General features: G+C 40.9%; 1 protein-coding gene across 4 annotated transcripts in view; it reads right to left on the reverse strand.

Moving 5' to 3' along the window:
• Positions 1-796: 796 nt before the first annotated feature.
• The window catches only part of SEMA3D (semaphorin 3D), a 128606-nt gene continuing 114431 nt past the window's right edge, over positions 797-14971 (reverse strand). For all 4 annotated transcript variants that reach the window (XM_053942338.1, XM_053942337.1, XM_053942336.1 and 1 more), the window contains exons 16-18: positions 14291-14355; positions 11967-12106; positions 797-2328 (exon numbers count right to left, since the gene is read on the reverse strand). In XM_053942338.1, the coding sequence (XP_053798313.1) occupies positions 1915-2328; positions 11967-12106; positions 14291-14355 (619 nt within the window). In that variant the 3' untranslated portion in view covers positions 797-1914. The remainder of the gene's footprint in view (positions 2329-11966; positions 12107-14290; positions 14356-14971) is intronic.

A 14971-nucleotide genomic window follows, 5' to 3' on the forward strand; every position in this document is an offset into this window, starting at 1 on the left:
ATTCCCTCCTCCCCACAGATGTATTTTATAATATTTAGCACTCAGTGCTTTACACTATCAAAGCATTGTATGCATGCTATCTAATATCTCCTAATTAACTCATACATCTCCTATTAAAAAAGCATCTAAAATTAATGACATATGGTATCGCTGGCTTTTGTACAACACATGCAAATGCAGTTTTTGGGTTTTACAAGAAACGTGGGTAAGCTGAGATTCCTTTTTGAAATCTGACAAACACTTTGCCATATCCGACTTTGAACAGAGAGGAAATGAACAACGATGCAAATTGGACCTTCACAATTTTAGATCTGTGACTGAATGCACACACAAACACCAGCATGGGCAAGGGCTTCAGAGCCAACAGTTTTGGTCCCTTAATGAGGTGCACATCAATTGCACGCATTTCCCACAGACTTTGCTCTCAAGATCTGTAGAATGCATGAGAAACAAGTAAAGTCTGTCATTTTGGTATCCATCAAAGCTGTCTTCCATGTGAGGAAGTGGCTAATTTGTCATTTCACACTCAAAAAGGCGTGAAAGGCAAAACGGAGGGAGGTTAGATGGAAGAGAGGGGGGCTGTGACTCAGCCATGAGAGGAGAGAGTAGGCCTGATTTTGAGCTTGTGTTTGTTGCTGCATATCAGGAATAAAATCAATTGAATAATACTGATGTAAAACAGATAAGGATGAGGCCAGTATTTCTTGCTTATGTGTAAAAATTTACATTATTAAACCCAAAATATAAACCAAGGAACAAGGAACACTTTACAAATGAAATTATGGTATACAGCAAATTTCTAACTTACAAGTTTTATTTACATGTGGACATCTCTTATTTAATTATAATAAAAGTATTAATTCCAACAATGCAAATTTTCAACTTAAAAATACATAAGACCTTTGAGAAAAAATCCCAAAGAATACACACATCTGAGGAATGTCAGCTCCATGTCAAGAGCACTGGTCTCAGCCATTACATATTTCCCTCATCGTCTTTCATTTTAGCCTTGTTGTTGTCTTTTAATTTTCTTTTCCTCTGCATAAAACAAAGCCAGCAAAGGGCCAGAGAAACAGTCAGAGTCAAACCTTTAGAGACATAGGAGAGGTGCAGGCAGGAGTTCCATTATTTGTTAATAGGATTTGTGCACATACCTCCCATGGACCACTTAGGAAATTTACTCCCAAGCATCTCGGTGGCAATTTCAATTAGAGTCAGCATTTCATTTCAGCAGATGGACTGCAAACTGGTGGCTACTCGAACACTAACGAGTAACACTCGATAAATCCCCCTTTCTTAAACTATGATTATGCTTTCTCTCTTTTATGGGCAGAATGAATGCTGTCCCTAAGCCAAAACTTAATTTGATTTTTTGCTGTGCCTCTCTGTGCTAGCAAACCCCACCCTTGTGCCTGTATACAGGCCCAGTGGGTAAATTAGGGTTTTTTTTGCAGATCTGTCACACATTTCTACCATGCTTCTTATTCAGAAAGATGCCAAAGAACTGGAAGTACATCTGCCTTCCCCTGAAATGCAGCCACCTCTGGGGTGGAATGTGGCAGCAAATGTTAATATGGGAACACAAACACTAAACCCTATGTGAAAATTATGAAGGAAGTAAAGAACACAGCTCACGCAGTCTAAGGCTACCCAGAAATTACCTAAAAGTGTACACTTTTTCTTTTTTAATGAATGCATTTGAAATTATTGCCTGGTTTGCGGCACTCCAATAAGGAACATCTCATTTGGCATTGAATCCCACTGTACATTCTCACACAGATTAACAGTGATGGTAAATTTTCTGATTTCAAGAAGAAGCAGTACTAATTCATAGGCAAGATGCACAAAACCAGAACACAGTATTTTTTTTTTTTTTTAATGGAAAATGTCCTTTCTTTAAATAGCATTTACAAACTACGTCGATGGTGGCCTGGCTGGCTCATGGTGCCTTCGGTTTCGCTTTTTTTTCATCTCCTGCACATGCTTCCACTTGGCACCACCTTTGTTCCGCTGCCGCCGCTTCTCCCGGTGCCACATCTGTTCACAGTACTCATCCAGGCTAAAGCTGGGGCTGCTGACGAGCTGGATGTAGTCCTTGTACCTCAGCCGGGACTCCGTCAGCAAATCCCTCACCCGGCCCTCCTCGTCCTCCGTCTTCTGAGTGCTTTCCATCTGTCCATTCTCGATGACGTTTAAATTCAGCTTCACGATGGTCTGGACAAAGGTGTGCTCCTGGGCTTTACAGAAATAGGCTCCCGCGTCCCTTCTTTGCAAGCTGCGGATCAGCAGCCCATGCTCTGTTTTAATGATCCTTTCATCAGCCTTCAGCTGTGGGGTTGGACAAGAAAAGAACACAGGAGGTGAGTCTCACTGTCAAAATGAGATGTGTGTCAATGCTATGCTGAGGTGGAGACACAGCCTGGCTGGCACATGGCGTGTCCCCATCCCCTATGGTGCAGCTGGGACAGAAACCAGCAGTTCCCTCAAGGCCTGAGTCCTGTTCCTAACTGTAACATCTGGATCATGGACTCTCAGCATGCAGTAGCAAAAGACACATGCTGTACAGCTGACAGGACAGACAGCAACACTCATCACAGCACAGTGCAGTGAGTGAGGCTGCATTCTCCAAGGAAGGGGGCTATTTACTGCCACAAATCCCATTCCTTTTTTAACTGCTCTTTTTGAAGTATCTGCAATACACCCAAAATACCAGAGTGCTTGCAGTGCTGAGGTCCTGTTATGATGAATATGAATACTACTACTGATCTTTACAGTGAAATGTTGTGTTTCTTATCTTCTTCAACCAAGTTTTACAAAAGGAAATTGATCCTGGGCTTTGACTCACTGAGATGTGATTAAAAGCAGGCAATAAGACTGGATGGATACAACAAAGTACAACTCTTTTATTGCTAAGATCTGTGGAGAATAACTTTGAGAAAAATAAGAATTAAAAAAAAACCAAAACCCCAAACAAAAGAATAAGACTGCAAGTGGGAGCTGAAGTCTGACAGCAGAGAGGTGTAATTTCATTTGCAAATAGAAATATTTAAAAAATGCAGAGTCTCTCACATGTTAAAAGTAAGGTGTACCTAAGACTAGTAACACTGTCAGATAAGTTATCTATCTGATAATCAGAAAATTATTTCTGAAATAACCTAAATCAAAAAACAAGTCCCCCTCTCAAAAAAAAAAACAAAAAAACAAAAAACAAATAACAAAACAAAACCAAACCAAAAAAAAAAAGGATGGGGCACTGGGCACCGGGCACCTAAGTAGTTTTGCATCTGGGAAACATAGAAGGTTAAGTGATTTGCCAAAGACCATATAAAGATAGTAGCAGAGATGGAAATAGAAAGCAGAACCCTAACTCCTGACGTCCAACACCAGCATTTCCTTTGAAAATGATGCCGGTTTGTCCCAAGCTGTTCCCTCCCAGGCGTGCTGTGTTCTGCTGCCACACAGAGGCTGCAGCACAGCCGGCACCCACAGACCTGAACTGCTGCTGGAGGCAGCCTCGGCCCTGCTGATGGCATCACTGACAAGGGGGAAAACTTCAGCTCAAGGCTGAGTAGTGGGTTTGAGAAGGAGGGGGCTGGGGGCAGAAAGAACCAACACAGAATCTGCAAAATTTCCCAGAGTGCACATCTGACCCCCCAGCAAACTTCAGAGGGTGAAGATCAGGGAGGCATAAAGATGACTAAATTAGATTTATTCACAGTGGGTAAGCTATACACTGTTTCTTTATGTAAAAAATCTGCACACGATTCCCTCTGCTACTCCATGGGAAAAAATTTATACATACATATGATTCTCCATCTGTTATGACTCTAACTCACTAGTACTTTATCATGATAGAGTCTCTTGGAGCAAAGAGATGGATGAGATGACCTTCCAGGGCTTTTAGCTTTACCCTTTTCTAAGTTTCTACGACAATGACTTTGAAATCATTAAAAAAGCTTTAGAGATTATATTGAGATCACCAGAAAAAACAAGACACATAAATATAACATAACCAGAGACAGATTTTGGGTTCCTACTACTTCAGCTGTAACAGTCTTCAGTAACATATGGATTAGACAGGTATGCAGGCAAGTCATATGGATGGATGGATGTAAGTCTGTGTACTGCCACCCATACGAGAGCAGCAGACACAAGAAATCAGCTGCTACAAAAGCAGGTCAGATTTTCTAGTTATGGTTGCCTGTTTCTCTAGCCAAGTATTTTTTGGCTTCTGCCCCCAGTTGTTGGTGTTGGAAACTTTAGTTTCACTGTTTGTAAAGTGTATATAAGCATGTCTACTCAGTACCCGGAGGGTGAAATGATACAAATTTCAGGAAATTCCTGGAAAATCGATTGCCCTGACAACAGGTGTTACATGAGCACAAGCTACTTCTGATTTACCACACTGAGTTTAAACCAGATAAATAATGGTCAAGCCACAAGCATGTGCACAGAAGATAACAGGGAGACAAACTAGAAAAGGCTGATCTTCTTTTGCAGAACCCACGGCACAGGGCACTAGTTCTCAACTGGATCAGCTAGTGACACTTCACTCTAAGTAAATGTTCCTTTTTTACAATAAAAACAGGAGCATCAAATTTAGAAAAGAATCCACAAATAAGGAGCTGTAGGCAGAAATATCCCCAGGACAGGTGTTTCCTTGTAGTGCTGAGCTCCACAGAGAGTAGCAGGAGCAGGGGCCAGGTGGAAGTGCTTGGAGGCCTGGCTTTTGCAACACGACAAGATCCAAGTTTGCGAAACTGAGGGAGAAGCATGGGAAGCAGCAGCTAACTTCCAGACATTTGGGTTTCATAAGGCACTGTGCAAAGACCAAGTTCCCACATTGCCTGAGTGAAAACAGGACTGGTATCTTTGAGCTTGGGGCTTGATGCAATCGCAGCAGTAGCATCTGCCTGCCTGTGGCTCTGCCAGTATTGTAGTCTAGAGCCTCTTGACAGCTGTGCACCTCCCACACTTGGAAGGGATCCAGCTGGCTGTTTGGGCTGGCTGGGTGCCAGTCCAAAGTGCCCTCTCTTGGGCTTTGCCTCTTTTCAGTGAAAGAAAGGCAGAATAATGGCAGATCTAGACTTGAAAAGATCACTGGACCCCCAAGTCCAGCACCCTGCTACTCATAACTATTTGCCATTTGTGTAACAGCCATCACTTTTTAGTCATAAATGTGTTAACTGATGGAGCTGTCCCCCTCTCTGCCTTGGGATACTGCAGAGAAAGGTAGAAGTCTAAATTAGTTATGTCCCTTAATCCCAGCCCATCATGACTCCTATTTTTAATGAAGCAGTGCTCCTACACAGTGTCCTGTGTTAACCTTGGACGCTGATTTAGGGTGACTGTCACCTTCTCCTCTGTGCCTTCATTGTTCATACCTTTCTTATCCTCTGGCAGGATAAAATTATGGCTCCGATTTCACACATACTGAGAGCAACACTTCATTACTGCTTTCCCCCCTCACTTCTCTTTTTGGTATCCTGTTTATGTTGTTTTACCCATAGGTTCAGAACTCCTCCTGTCTTTCCTCTCTGCTTTCCTCCCCACAGGGCTCTGGAGTTTCATAAACACCTGGCATTTCATTACTTGGTAGCAGATCTTTAACCTTTCACTTGAATGTTTAATGTGGTCTTCAGTTCCTGACCTATAGATGTAAAATGCATTTTATTAAATTCTGAGGAAAGTGAAAAAACTACTTAGATAGAAGAAATTTTGTTTTGTTCAACTGTGGATTCACTGTTTCACCCCCACCATGTCAAAAATCAGTAACTCCTCTGAAATATTTCTAAATAGGATTTAACAACTGGGAAGTACACAGGCTTAAATTCATAAAAGCTTGCTGACATGTCCTTAAATTTGAGCATACAATAAAACTTTAACATGAAAGACATAGTTTTGTTCCATAGGAAACAGCTTAAAAATTAAAAAAAAATAAAGCAATTGATTACCAATCGTTTTCTTTTCTTAGTGAAGTGGGAGCAGATTTTTGATGAGATTGTATCAACACATTGTACTTTCACTCTTCATGATAAGCACATAAGTTTTCCAAAAATTACATTACCTGAATTATGGCACATGCCATAGATACTGGCAATGTATGACAAAGGGAAAAGAACTCCATGCAAATCTAGCACTTAATTTTCACAACCTGAATTTAACAATGAAGAAAAAAATAAGTATTGCCAATAATGATAGCAAATCTTTAAACAATCAGTAAGTTGGAAAACAACCAAAGATTTGAAAGTGCTGTGGCACCAGGTTAGGTCAATGCTTTTTGTCCTTTGCTAATGATGTGTTTAGATAGCTCCCTCTTTACAAATAATTCACATGTCAGCTCTTTCACAGTTAAAACACTGCACCTGTCTGTGAGAAGAAAGTGGCTTCAAAGCCTGCCTTTCCTCATTAATCAACATGTGAAAAAATGTTGGAGGTAAAGCTGGACTAATCATGGGTTAGCTGCAACTCCTCAACAAATTGAGAGAGGGAGAAAAGAAAATGAGGAACATTTACAGAGAATTCACATTCATCTTTGTTTTTCTATTGTTCCCTTTGTCATCCTCGTCATTTGACTGGAAATAAAGATCACTCTAGGGTTTTTCTGACATTATTGTTACACATGACTGTTTCTCTTGTATGGGAAAACAATAATTTAGCTACAACACAGCTGTAGAGTTAATTTAACATTTTTTTTTATTCACCAACAGCCTCAGGAAAAATGAAGAATGTGTTGCTGGTACAATGGCATTATGGACACGCATTATTCCTATTAGTTTCAAGGTGAAGTTTACTTCTTACTCTGAGACTAAACTTTAAACTCCTCCATTCCTATTACTTCTCTAATATATCCAAATCAAATCAGAAATGTCACTCAGTTCAGAGTTACTTCTCTTCTTTCTCAATGAAACTGTCAAAAACATTAGTCTTACTTAAAACACTCAAGGTATTAGAAGAAAAAAAAAGGACAATGAGTTATATAGTAAAATAAAAGAATGAAAGCATGTGAACTATAAGTAGTACTTAGGCTGCAGAATTATTCTCTTGATCTTCTTTCTCATTGACCTAAAGATTCAAGCACCAAATTACACTCTCCTGACAGAAGGTACTACTGGAAATTCTGTCCTTGCTGTGTGTCCTCTGCCTGACTCAGCCATCACCCAACTTTTGGATTTCAGGGCTGGCACTGAATCTGTGTCTTTTTTTCTTAAGATTCTGCTAGACCAGATGTTTATAACGAAGTTGTCATCATGATGCAAAAACCTCTAGATGCAAAAAGATACCAAAACTTATCTCTTGGATAAATTGAAAAAATTGCCTAAAATGTGGAATGAGACAACATCTCCCTGCTCTGATGGGGGAGCTAGGTCACAGTATTGTGCCTTGCAAAATGTCCTGCCCAAAAGCAGGTCCAGCTCTTGTATCTAACAAAATATCAGATGGTCCTTAAGTTTGGTCCATCAGGAAAACAAAGTCTGAGCTGTGGGGCAGGAATGTGGAAAGGGTGAAAATTGCTGAAGGAGAAACTGGAATGTCCCCAGGCATTTTGTGGATTTATTTTCACCACCAGGTATAAGCAGAGCGGAAAGAAGGAAGTTAAAAGTGATCTGCACCTATTTTGTCACTTTAGACCAAATGGTTTGTTTTGTCCCCTGCTGCTGAGCTGGCAACTTGGCAGAGTGGGAGCCACAGGGGACTGAGGGTGAAGTGCAGCCTAAAGCAGAGGGGCTGAAGCTGTTCAGAGCAATGAGGCACCAAAACGAATGCCTTTGTAGGGAGCCATGCATTTGCTTTTTGCTGTCCTGACACTTATTACATACATAAAATAACACAGGACATTTTTGGAGAAACAATTAGTATCTGTTTAAGGCTTCAGAGAGCTTCAGCAGTTTAAGACACTATGAACAAATGACGTCCCCAGAGTTTTTTATGAACTCCAGGCACTGAAACACTCTCCATCATCCCAGTGACTAACGCTGCACGCACAGGAACAAACACGATCAATTGCGTGAGCAACACTAACCACAAAAGCACTAGATATTTGACTCCTGACCTTAAAACAGCCCTAAACTACAGGGAAATGTACTCCCACTGGCAGCAAAATGACCTGGTGACAGCTTCTGTACCACAGGAGATCCTGTCCCTCCCCACAGGTTGCTCTGCCTGGAAGTCACATTCTGAACCATGACCTTAAGGGTGAAATGTCGGGAACATCCTGCTGGGCCAAATGCTTCCCATCTAGTCTGGATTTTGCCCTTTCCCTTCCCTCAGGAAGCTGCAGTGCATGTCTGGGACAGTGCAAAGCCATCTCTTTGTAAAGCCAAGTTTAAAGACTTGCTAAGACATTACAGCTCCAGCCCTGGAACTAAAAGTCCGTAACCTAAGTTCCAGGTGCGTGGAGTCATTTGTAAAGCATGGTATCGTCATCACAATAAGTTACACTGCTAAGACATGCACCAAAAGAATGCACAATGTTATTTGAGAAATCTGCTGCAGGAAGGGAGACAGAGAGAGCAGAAAATATATATGTAATGGGAAAAGTTATAGTAATGCATTGGTTGAGTAAAGATCAAACTACACATTAAATATGACCTCACTGTTTCTGTCACATATGGTATTTTTGTCAAATTGAAGTACTTTGAAAAGAAAGTCAATTACTCTGCTCTTTGGATTTTCTAGGAAGGTCTCCAATCAGGTTTTTATACTGATGAACTCATTTTCACTGGTAAATCAAGTTAGAAAACCTCAATTTCTGGATCTGCAAATTATCAAGGGATTAACATTTTAACCATTTCACCCTTATTCCATCAAATGGGAGGAATGATCGTTCAGCATCTCTACAGACCTGGTCAATCATTTAGGGATCCATAAATGAAATTAAAAATTTAACTTCTCACATTTGAAATCATGTAATTTCTACATGAATATAGTTATCTTAAAAAGTAAACAAAAAATTTCCTTTTTTTTGTTTCTTCTAAAAATGATATCTACCAATATAATATAAGCAAACAGAGTTTGTTCAGGAGTTCAATTTCTTAGGATCTTGAAACTAAGCTGGGTCAAAATACTAGGAATTGTTATTATTAGAATTTTCTGGCAAGCTTCAAACAGAACTAATATCTACACACTGTCTTTAAGTGACCTGATCCTCTAATCATCAATGTGTGAATATGCATCTCTATAGGCTATTATCTTCAGACTGAAAAAAACCCAACCAACCCCCCCCCCCGCCAAAACCCCAACCAAAAAAAAAATCCCAAAACCACCCCAAGAGCTGATTTTTACTAAAACTAGATTACAGAGGCACTGCTGTGAATTAAGGCACAATGTGTGACAAAAAGCTCTTTGCCTAGTTTTAACATTCATATTGTAGAAAATCTGTGCACATAACTCCTTCAAATTTTCTACTAAATTTGCCTCAGAGGTTAATCCAGCCTTTTAGGAAAGATTTACTTTTCTCATGCAAACAGATGTCAGACTGTTTACACAGAGCACGCCCAGTAAACATTGCTGTTAATGTGCAAAGATGAATTCTGTGTGCTTGCTGGGGTTTCCATTGCCACCACAATGGGCACACATTCCCTAAATCCCTCCTAACGTGCACATCCTTGGCATGCTGGGCAGTCCTGCTGTATTGGACAGCACCAGGCCTGGGTAAGGGGCATTTGGATCAGAACAAATAGGAGAGGCCAGGCCACTGCCACAACAAACCTCTTGGAAATACAATGTGTATCAAGAAATAGTATAGCCTTTTTTAGGCTATGTTGTACGTGTTAGCATGCTAAAAATTTGCTCAAAAGTTGGTTTGACCTGCAGTTTGTTCTATGATCAAACAAGAAAGACAGCTTGAGCTTGGTTCCATGACCTTCAGAGGCCTAGCTGAAGTTGTGATTTATGAGAAAATCAACTGATAATATCTTTTTCCTTAAATTGACATAGATAAAGACTCAAAAGCAGCCCTTCAAAAGAGGCTTTTAAGTCTTGAAAGTGTAATCTCTTATGGTATAGAAATATTACATTCTTCACAGGGAACTGGCTCCTTCACGCAAAGTTTGTAGTTTATGGTATAGTTGCAATACATTATTTTTAAAAATATTGAGTCTTCTCAAAACTTGACTTCTCATTCATAAAAAAAAAAAAGACTGAAAACCACAAAGGAAAAACAAAAGGAAAGAAGAACAACAAGAACAAACAAACCCTCTCTCCCTGCCCCCCAAGTCAGAAACCTGTTAACTATCTGCTTAAAATTACTTTAAAATTAGTCTTAAAGACACGGTAAGAATTAAGAAAGTACTTTACTTGTTTCCCTGATCAAATATATGAGTGCATTTACAACTGCTGCCTTAGGGAAGGTGAGCACAGAATCTCCTGTACAGAAGAGTTAACTCCATTTCAGTAAAATGAATGACTGTAGGCCTTTAAATGCCAATACACTGCTAGGTGGGTGTGCACTTCCACCTCCTGTGGCTGAGAGGGTGCTTGGCCATCTGATCAGAAGGCTTTTTTTATTTTCCACATACAGATTATAATGGGGGTTACAGGTAGTATTTCAAAGCAGCAATCTCTTTCTTTTGGTGTTAATGCACCTGTCTAAATATTAATTAATCTTTTTTTTTCCCCAGCAGAGGAAAAAAAAATTTGTCAATCCAAAACATGAGCAAGAGAAGAGGAATAAATTAGAAGTACTGTGGTGTTACAGTCAATATACAGCCTTGTAGGTTTTTGTCTCATCTGATGGAAAATCAGAAGTATCCCCTAACTCTGGCTTTCTGGGCCAAGACATAACTGGGGTTGCAACTTTGGGGTGATTACCATGAGTCACATCTCACCCAGAGGAGATTCCCTCACAGACACCTGCCCTGGCCTGCATCTCCCCAGCCTTTGGAAAGGACCAGCATGTCCTCTGCACTCAGGAAGTCTCACAGGATGAATTATCACTGAGAGTGGAAGACCAGTTGTATGTTTGATAGTTCCTGTCATTTAAACTAATTTTTGCCTTGGATGAACATTTAACAGAAAAGCATATCTAGCACCTGGGACCAGATCCTTTGAAAGGGCAGTTCATTTCCCTTCTCCTTCCCTGTTGCCATGGTTGCTATCACAGCAGGACTTGGCCTCAGACACAAAATCATTCACGTAAGAGAAAGGCTATGAAAACTCCTGAGGTTTGAAACTCACTCACAAACCCAGTCCAAACCAGTCCCGGTACATTGACCTTTTAGTCATGTTGGAGAGCCCCTTTGACACTAGCTCAGAGAGGAATCATCAGGAAATTGTGCAGGGGGTTTGCAGCAACCTGGAGGGTTCTCCAGAGCTTCTCCATCAGGAGGACCCCAAAGCTCCATCCCAAAGGAATTAAGGGCCATCACAAATCTCACTTCTTTCTACACCAGATACAAGGAGCAATCCTTAACCTGAATTCTCTAAATGCCATTTAAGCAAAAATCTCACTAACTCCACTAACAAGAAAAAAAGCAAATAAAAAGCCTTTTAACCACAGACCATTCCTCCTCTGGGGAGAGATGGAGAGAAGCAGCAAACCATACATGCAATTCTTAGCTGCACTGCTTAACATGGCAAGGGAAAGCAATCAGACACTAAATAGAGCTGGGACTTTATTGAAACATAGGGTTTTGAACATACTTTTACCTACAGAACCAGAGGCATTAATTATCGGACAAAACAGCTTTGACTTTTTATCACTGATCTATATTATATCCCTTTTTAATTTTTTTTTAATAGGACGAGCAAGTAAGTCAAAATAAATATCAAAATCTGCTTATGATACAGTGCAAATGGCTTCCCTCTTCCCCACTGCATGCCCCAAATGGTGACAGCAGAATGCTATGTGATACCTAAGGTGAGGCAGGGAAAAGGAAAACATCGACTAGTCCCAGTAACTCCTGCCTCTCAATGCTCAGCTGAATTCTCTATGGAGGAAACCTGCCTTGATGATTATAACTTACCTCTTCTCGATGTTCTTCTCCAGAGCGTTGAACATACCACCTAATAGAGGCTTGCTGGGACTTAGGAGTACATTCCAGAAAAGTGGAATTAAATTCAATGCCAAAAATCACCTTTTCATCAGCAGTTTCATGACTAATGCCTGGAAAGCAAACATGGTACAGGAGATTAACCCTGACCTGCTTTTTAAAGCAATGGGAAAACAGCCTGATTCAGAACAGATGCTAAAAGAGTGAGTGAATTATAAAAACGCAAAAGGAAACTTAACTTTTAGCTTAAACGATAACTATGAGGATTTAGAGGCGGCTGCTAACCTTCCTTCAGTGCAACTGGTTTTTAAGGAGGTCAATAAAACCTGTATCATGGGCTTGCTCCATTTTAAATTTGGGGCTTTCACCTATGAGGAATTTAAAATCTGACCTGTATTTTTCCTTTAAGTAATGCAATTACTAAACCTGAGCTAAACCTGTTAAGCTAGATTGTATGGTCTGGTTTGTTCACCCAAAAGAGTCACAGGGCTAAAGTAAACTGCAGTTTGCCTCCCTTTGGTGTAATTTGAAATGCTCTGTAGTATGTTTCAGAACAAACACTGAAGGAGCCATGAAGAGATCTGGAATCCTTTCTTGGTCTTCTGTAAATCTGAGCAAGTAATTTCTTATTTCTGCATCTTCATTTTTCCTTCTGGTCCATCTTATCTGTGTCTTATCTACCTTAGCAACAGACTACAGCTGTTTCTTATGCTCTGTGAATAACAGAAAGGAAGGTGAAAACAGTGGTGTCCCCTGAATCAAAAGTTAGCTCCACATCAGAATTAAAACAATTTTGGATCATGCTTTCAATATAACAAGCACCTGTATGAGATCTATAGAAGTTCAAGCTATCTTCATCATTTCTATGTGCCACTAAGATTTTGGTAGAGCCAAACAACTTTATTCAGTCAGCAAAGTCTCTGGGAGAGAACCTCACACAGCGGAGCAGTGAATTTATATAAGTTTGGGGATCATAATATTACTGATTATCACAAATGGCCTAAATAAGCCGAGAGCCTGGAATGACCAAGGTCAGCTTCATGGGTTTACGGCACACAGGAGTCACTCCCAGGTGGATAAAATTGCTATTGGTGGAACTATGTCAGGGCAAAGAATTAATACCAATTTCTGTGCTACAAGACTGTAGCTTTGTCTATTAAAGCTAACTCTTCCAGTATCTCTTTATCCTTCCAGGAAAATGTGACACTGTCAGCCTTTCTGCTAGGGTTTCTATAACCTTGAGCTTTACACAGTCTCAGATATCAGTGTTTGGAGAGTCATGGCAAGCAGCAAGCAAGGAAATTCTGGCCCTTGGGATGAACAGGAGTTTTGTCGTTGACTTTGATGGAAATGAGATCTTACCCTGACTTTTTAACTATGTCTGCAAGCACACATGTACAGTCAGAGCCCTCTAGACTGTGCAACAGACTTCAGGCTTTGATCCCATGGCAAGCAGCTCTGATTTCTGCACTGCCTCCCACTGAGGTCTGCAGCAGGCACTCAGCACCGCAGCGGCACGGAATAACCAGAGATCAATGGGAAAGGATGGCTTGTCCCAAAGCCAGTGTTCAACGTGGTGATACAATCAATACTGTTTTGTCTGGATTGTTCACTTTAATAAGCAGCTAGAAGAACCCCAGACAAAGCCATGCTTGGGTTTGAATGCTATTCATTTATTTTATGCTGCCACAGAGATTGCTGTGTAACCGCAGGGTTTCACACTGACAGTGCTTGCTGAGAGAGAAGGGCTGCAGATGCCAGAGGAGCAGCCAGACCCTTTGGCATCTGAAAAAAGGGTGTGGGAAAGGGAGGGGGAAGCAGGCAGGGGGAAGGGGGCAGGTTCTTGTTAATAACAGGAGTATTTAAGTAGCTGTGGGAAGGGGAAGGGGCTGGTTTGGCAGCTGCAGTTCAGCCTTGGGGCCTGTGGGAAGTGGCAGAGGAGAGATGGCATGTTCCCCACCCAACCCTGCAAGCTTCCTTCTGGGATTTACTGCCCTGATTCTGTGTGGAACATCATGCACACCCCTTCAGGAACGTGTGTGATGTTTTGGTGTCAGCAGCATATCTCCCTGCCTGGTGTGAGTGCTGGGGAGGGTTGCCCATAAGGGATGCAAGGGTGACATCCCATGCTGGCTGTCCCTTATTAGCTCCAGCTCTGAAAATTAAACTGTGGGAGGGGTAATGCATTTGAAATGTGGCAAAGGCAACTGTTATGTTGAGCTTAGCAAGCTTTTGGAGACAGAGACCCTCACAGCAAAATCTGCTGCCTAAGAGTAAGAAAGGTGAAAAATACTCACTGTCTTCTGCATCCCAGCACTGTGCAACTGGGTCTCCATACTTGACATCCTGCCTTCTGGCTCGCCTATGGGAAGAGCATGCAAACTTGTAACACTTCAGACATAATTGCTGGAATGCAACAACAAAATACAGAGGAGCTCCGCAGATGTGGACTTGCATTGCTCCCATCCTACTGCTGACAATTACAGTCTTAACTAAAACCAGTCTCACCCTCAAAGTAGCATGTGGCCTAGAGAGATTTGTATAAATGACATTAAGAGAAGAGCCTGTGATTTGGGAAAACCACTGGGAGGGAAAAGAGAAAAAGTAAGAGAAAAATATCTGCCTAAAATAAAGAGTGTGTAAAGCAGTGACAGAAAGAGAGCCTAAACTTGTGTTAGGAGCACAGGTCTAATGGTGGGATGGACTGTGTTGCCAATACCTAAAAACATTTCATGTTGTAGATCATGAAAAAGATCTGAAGTTCGACAGGTGGTATTCAAAATTAAACTAAGTACTAAGTACTATGCCCAATGAAACACTGACTAATAAACCAATTATTAAAATGAAGAGAGAAGAGCATGTATTTTAGTTTGCTAAAAAACAATTGACAAATCTTGTTATCATTCATCTTAATGGACAGAAAAAACATAAGGCAATGGTCTGAGATGATCTACTAATTTGCTTACCAATCTCTGGGT

The sequence above is a fragment of the Vidua chalybeata genome, chromosome 5, assembly GCF_026979565.1.
Source record: "Vidua chalybeata isolate OUT-0048 chromosome 5, bVidCha1 merged haplotype, whole genome shotgun sequence".
Taxonomy (NCBI): Eukaryota; Metazoa; Chordata; class Aves; order Passeriformes; family Viduidae; genus Vidua; species Vidua chalybeata.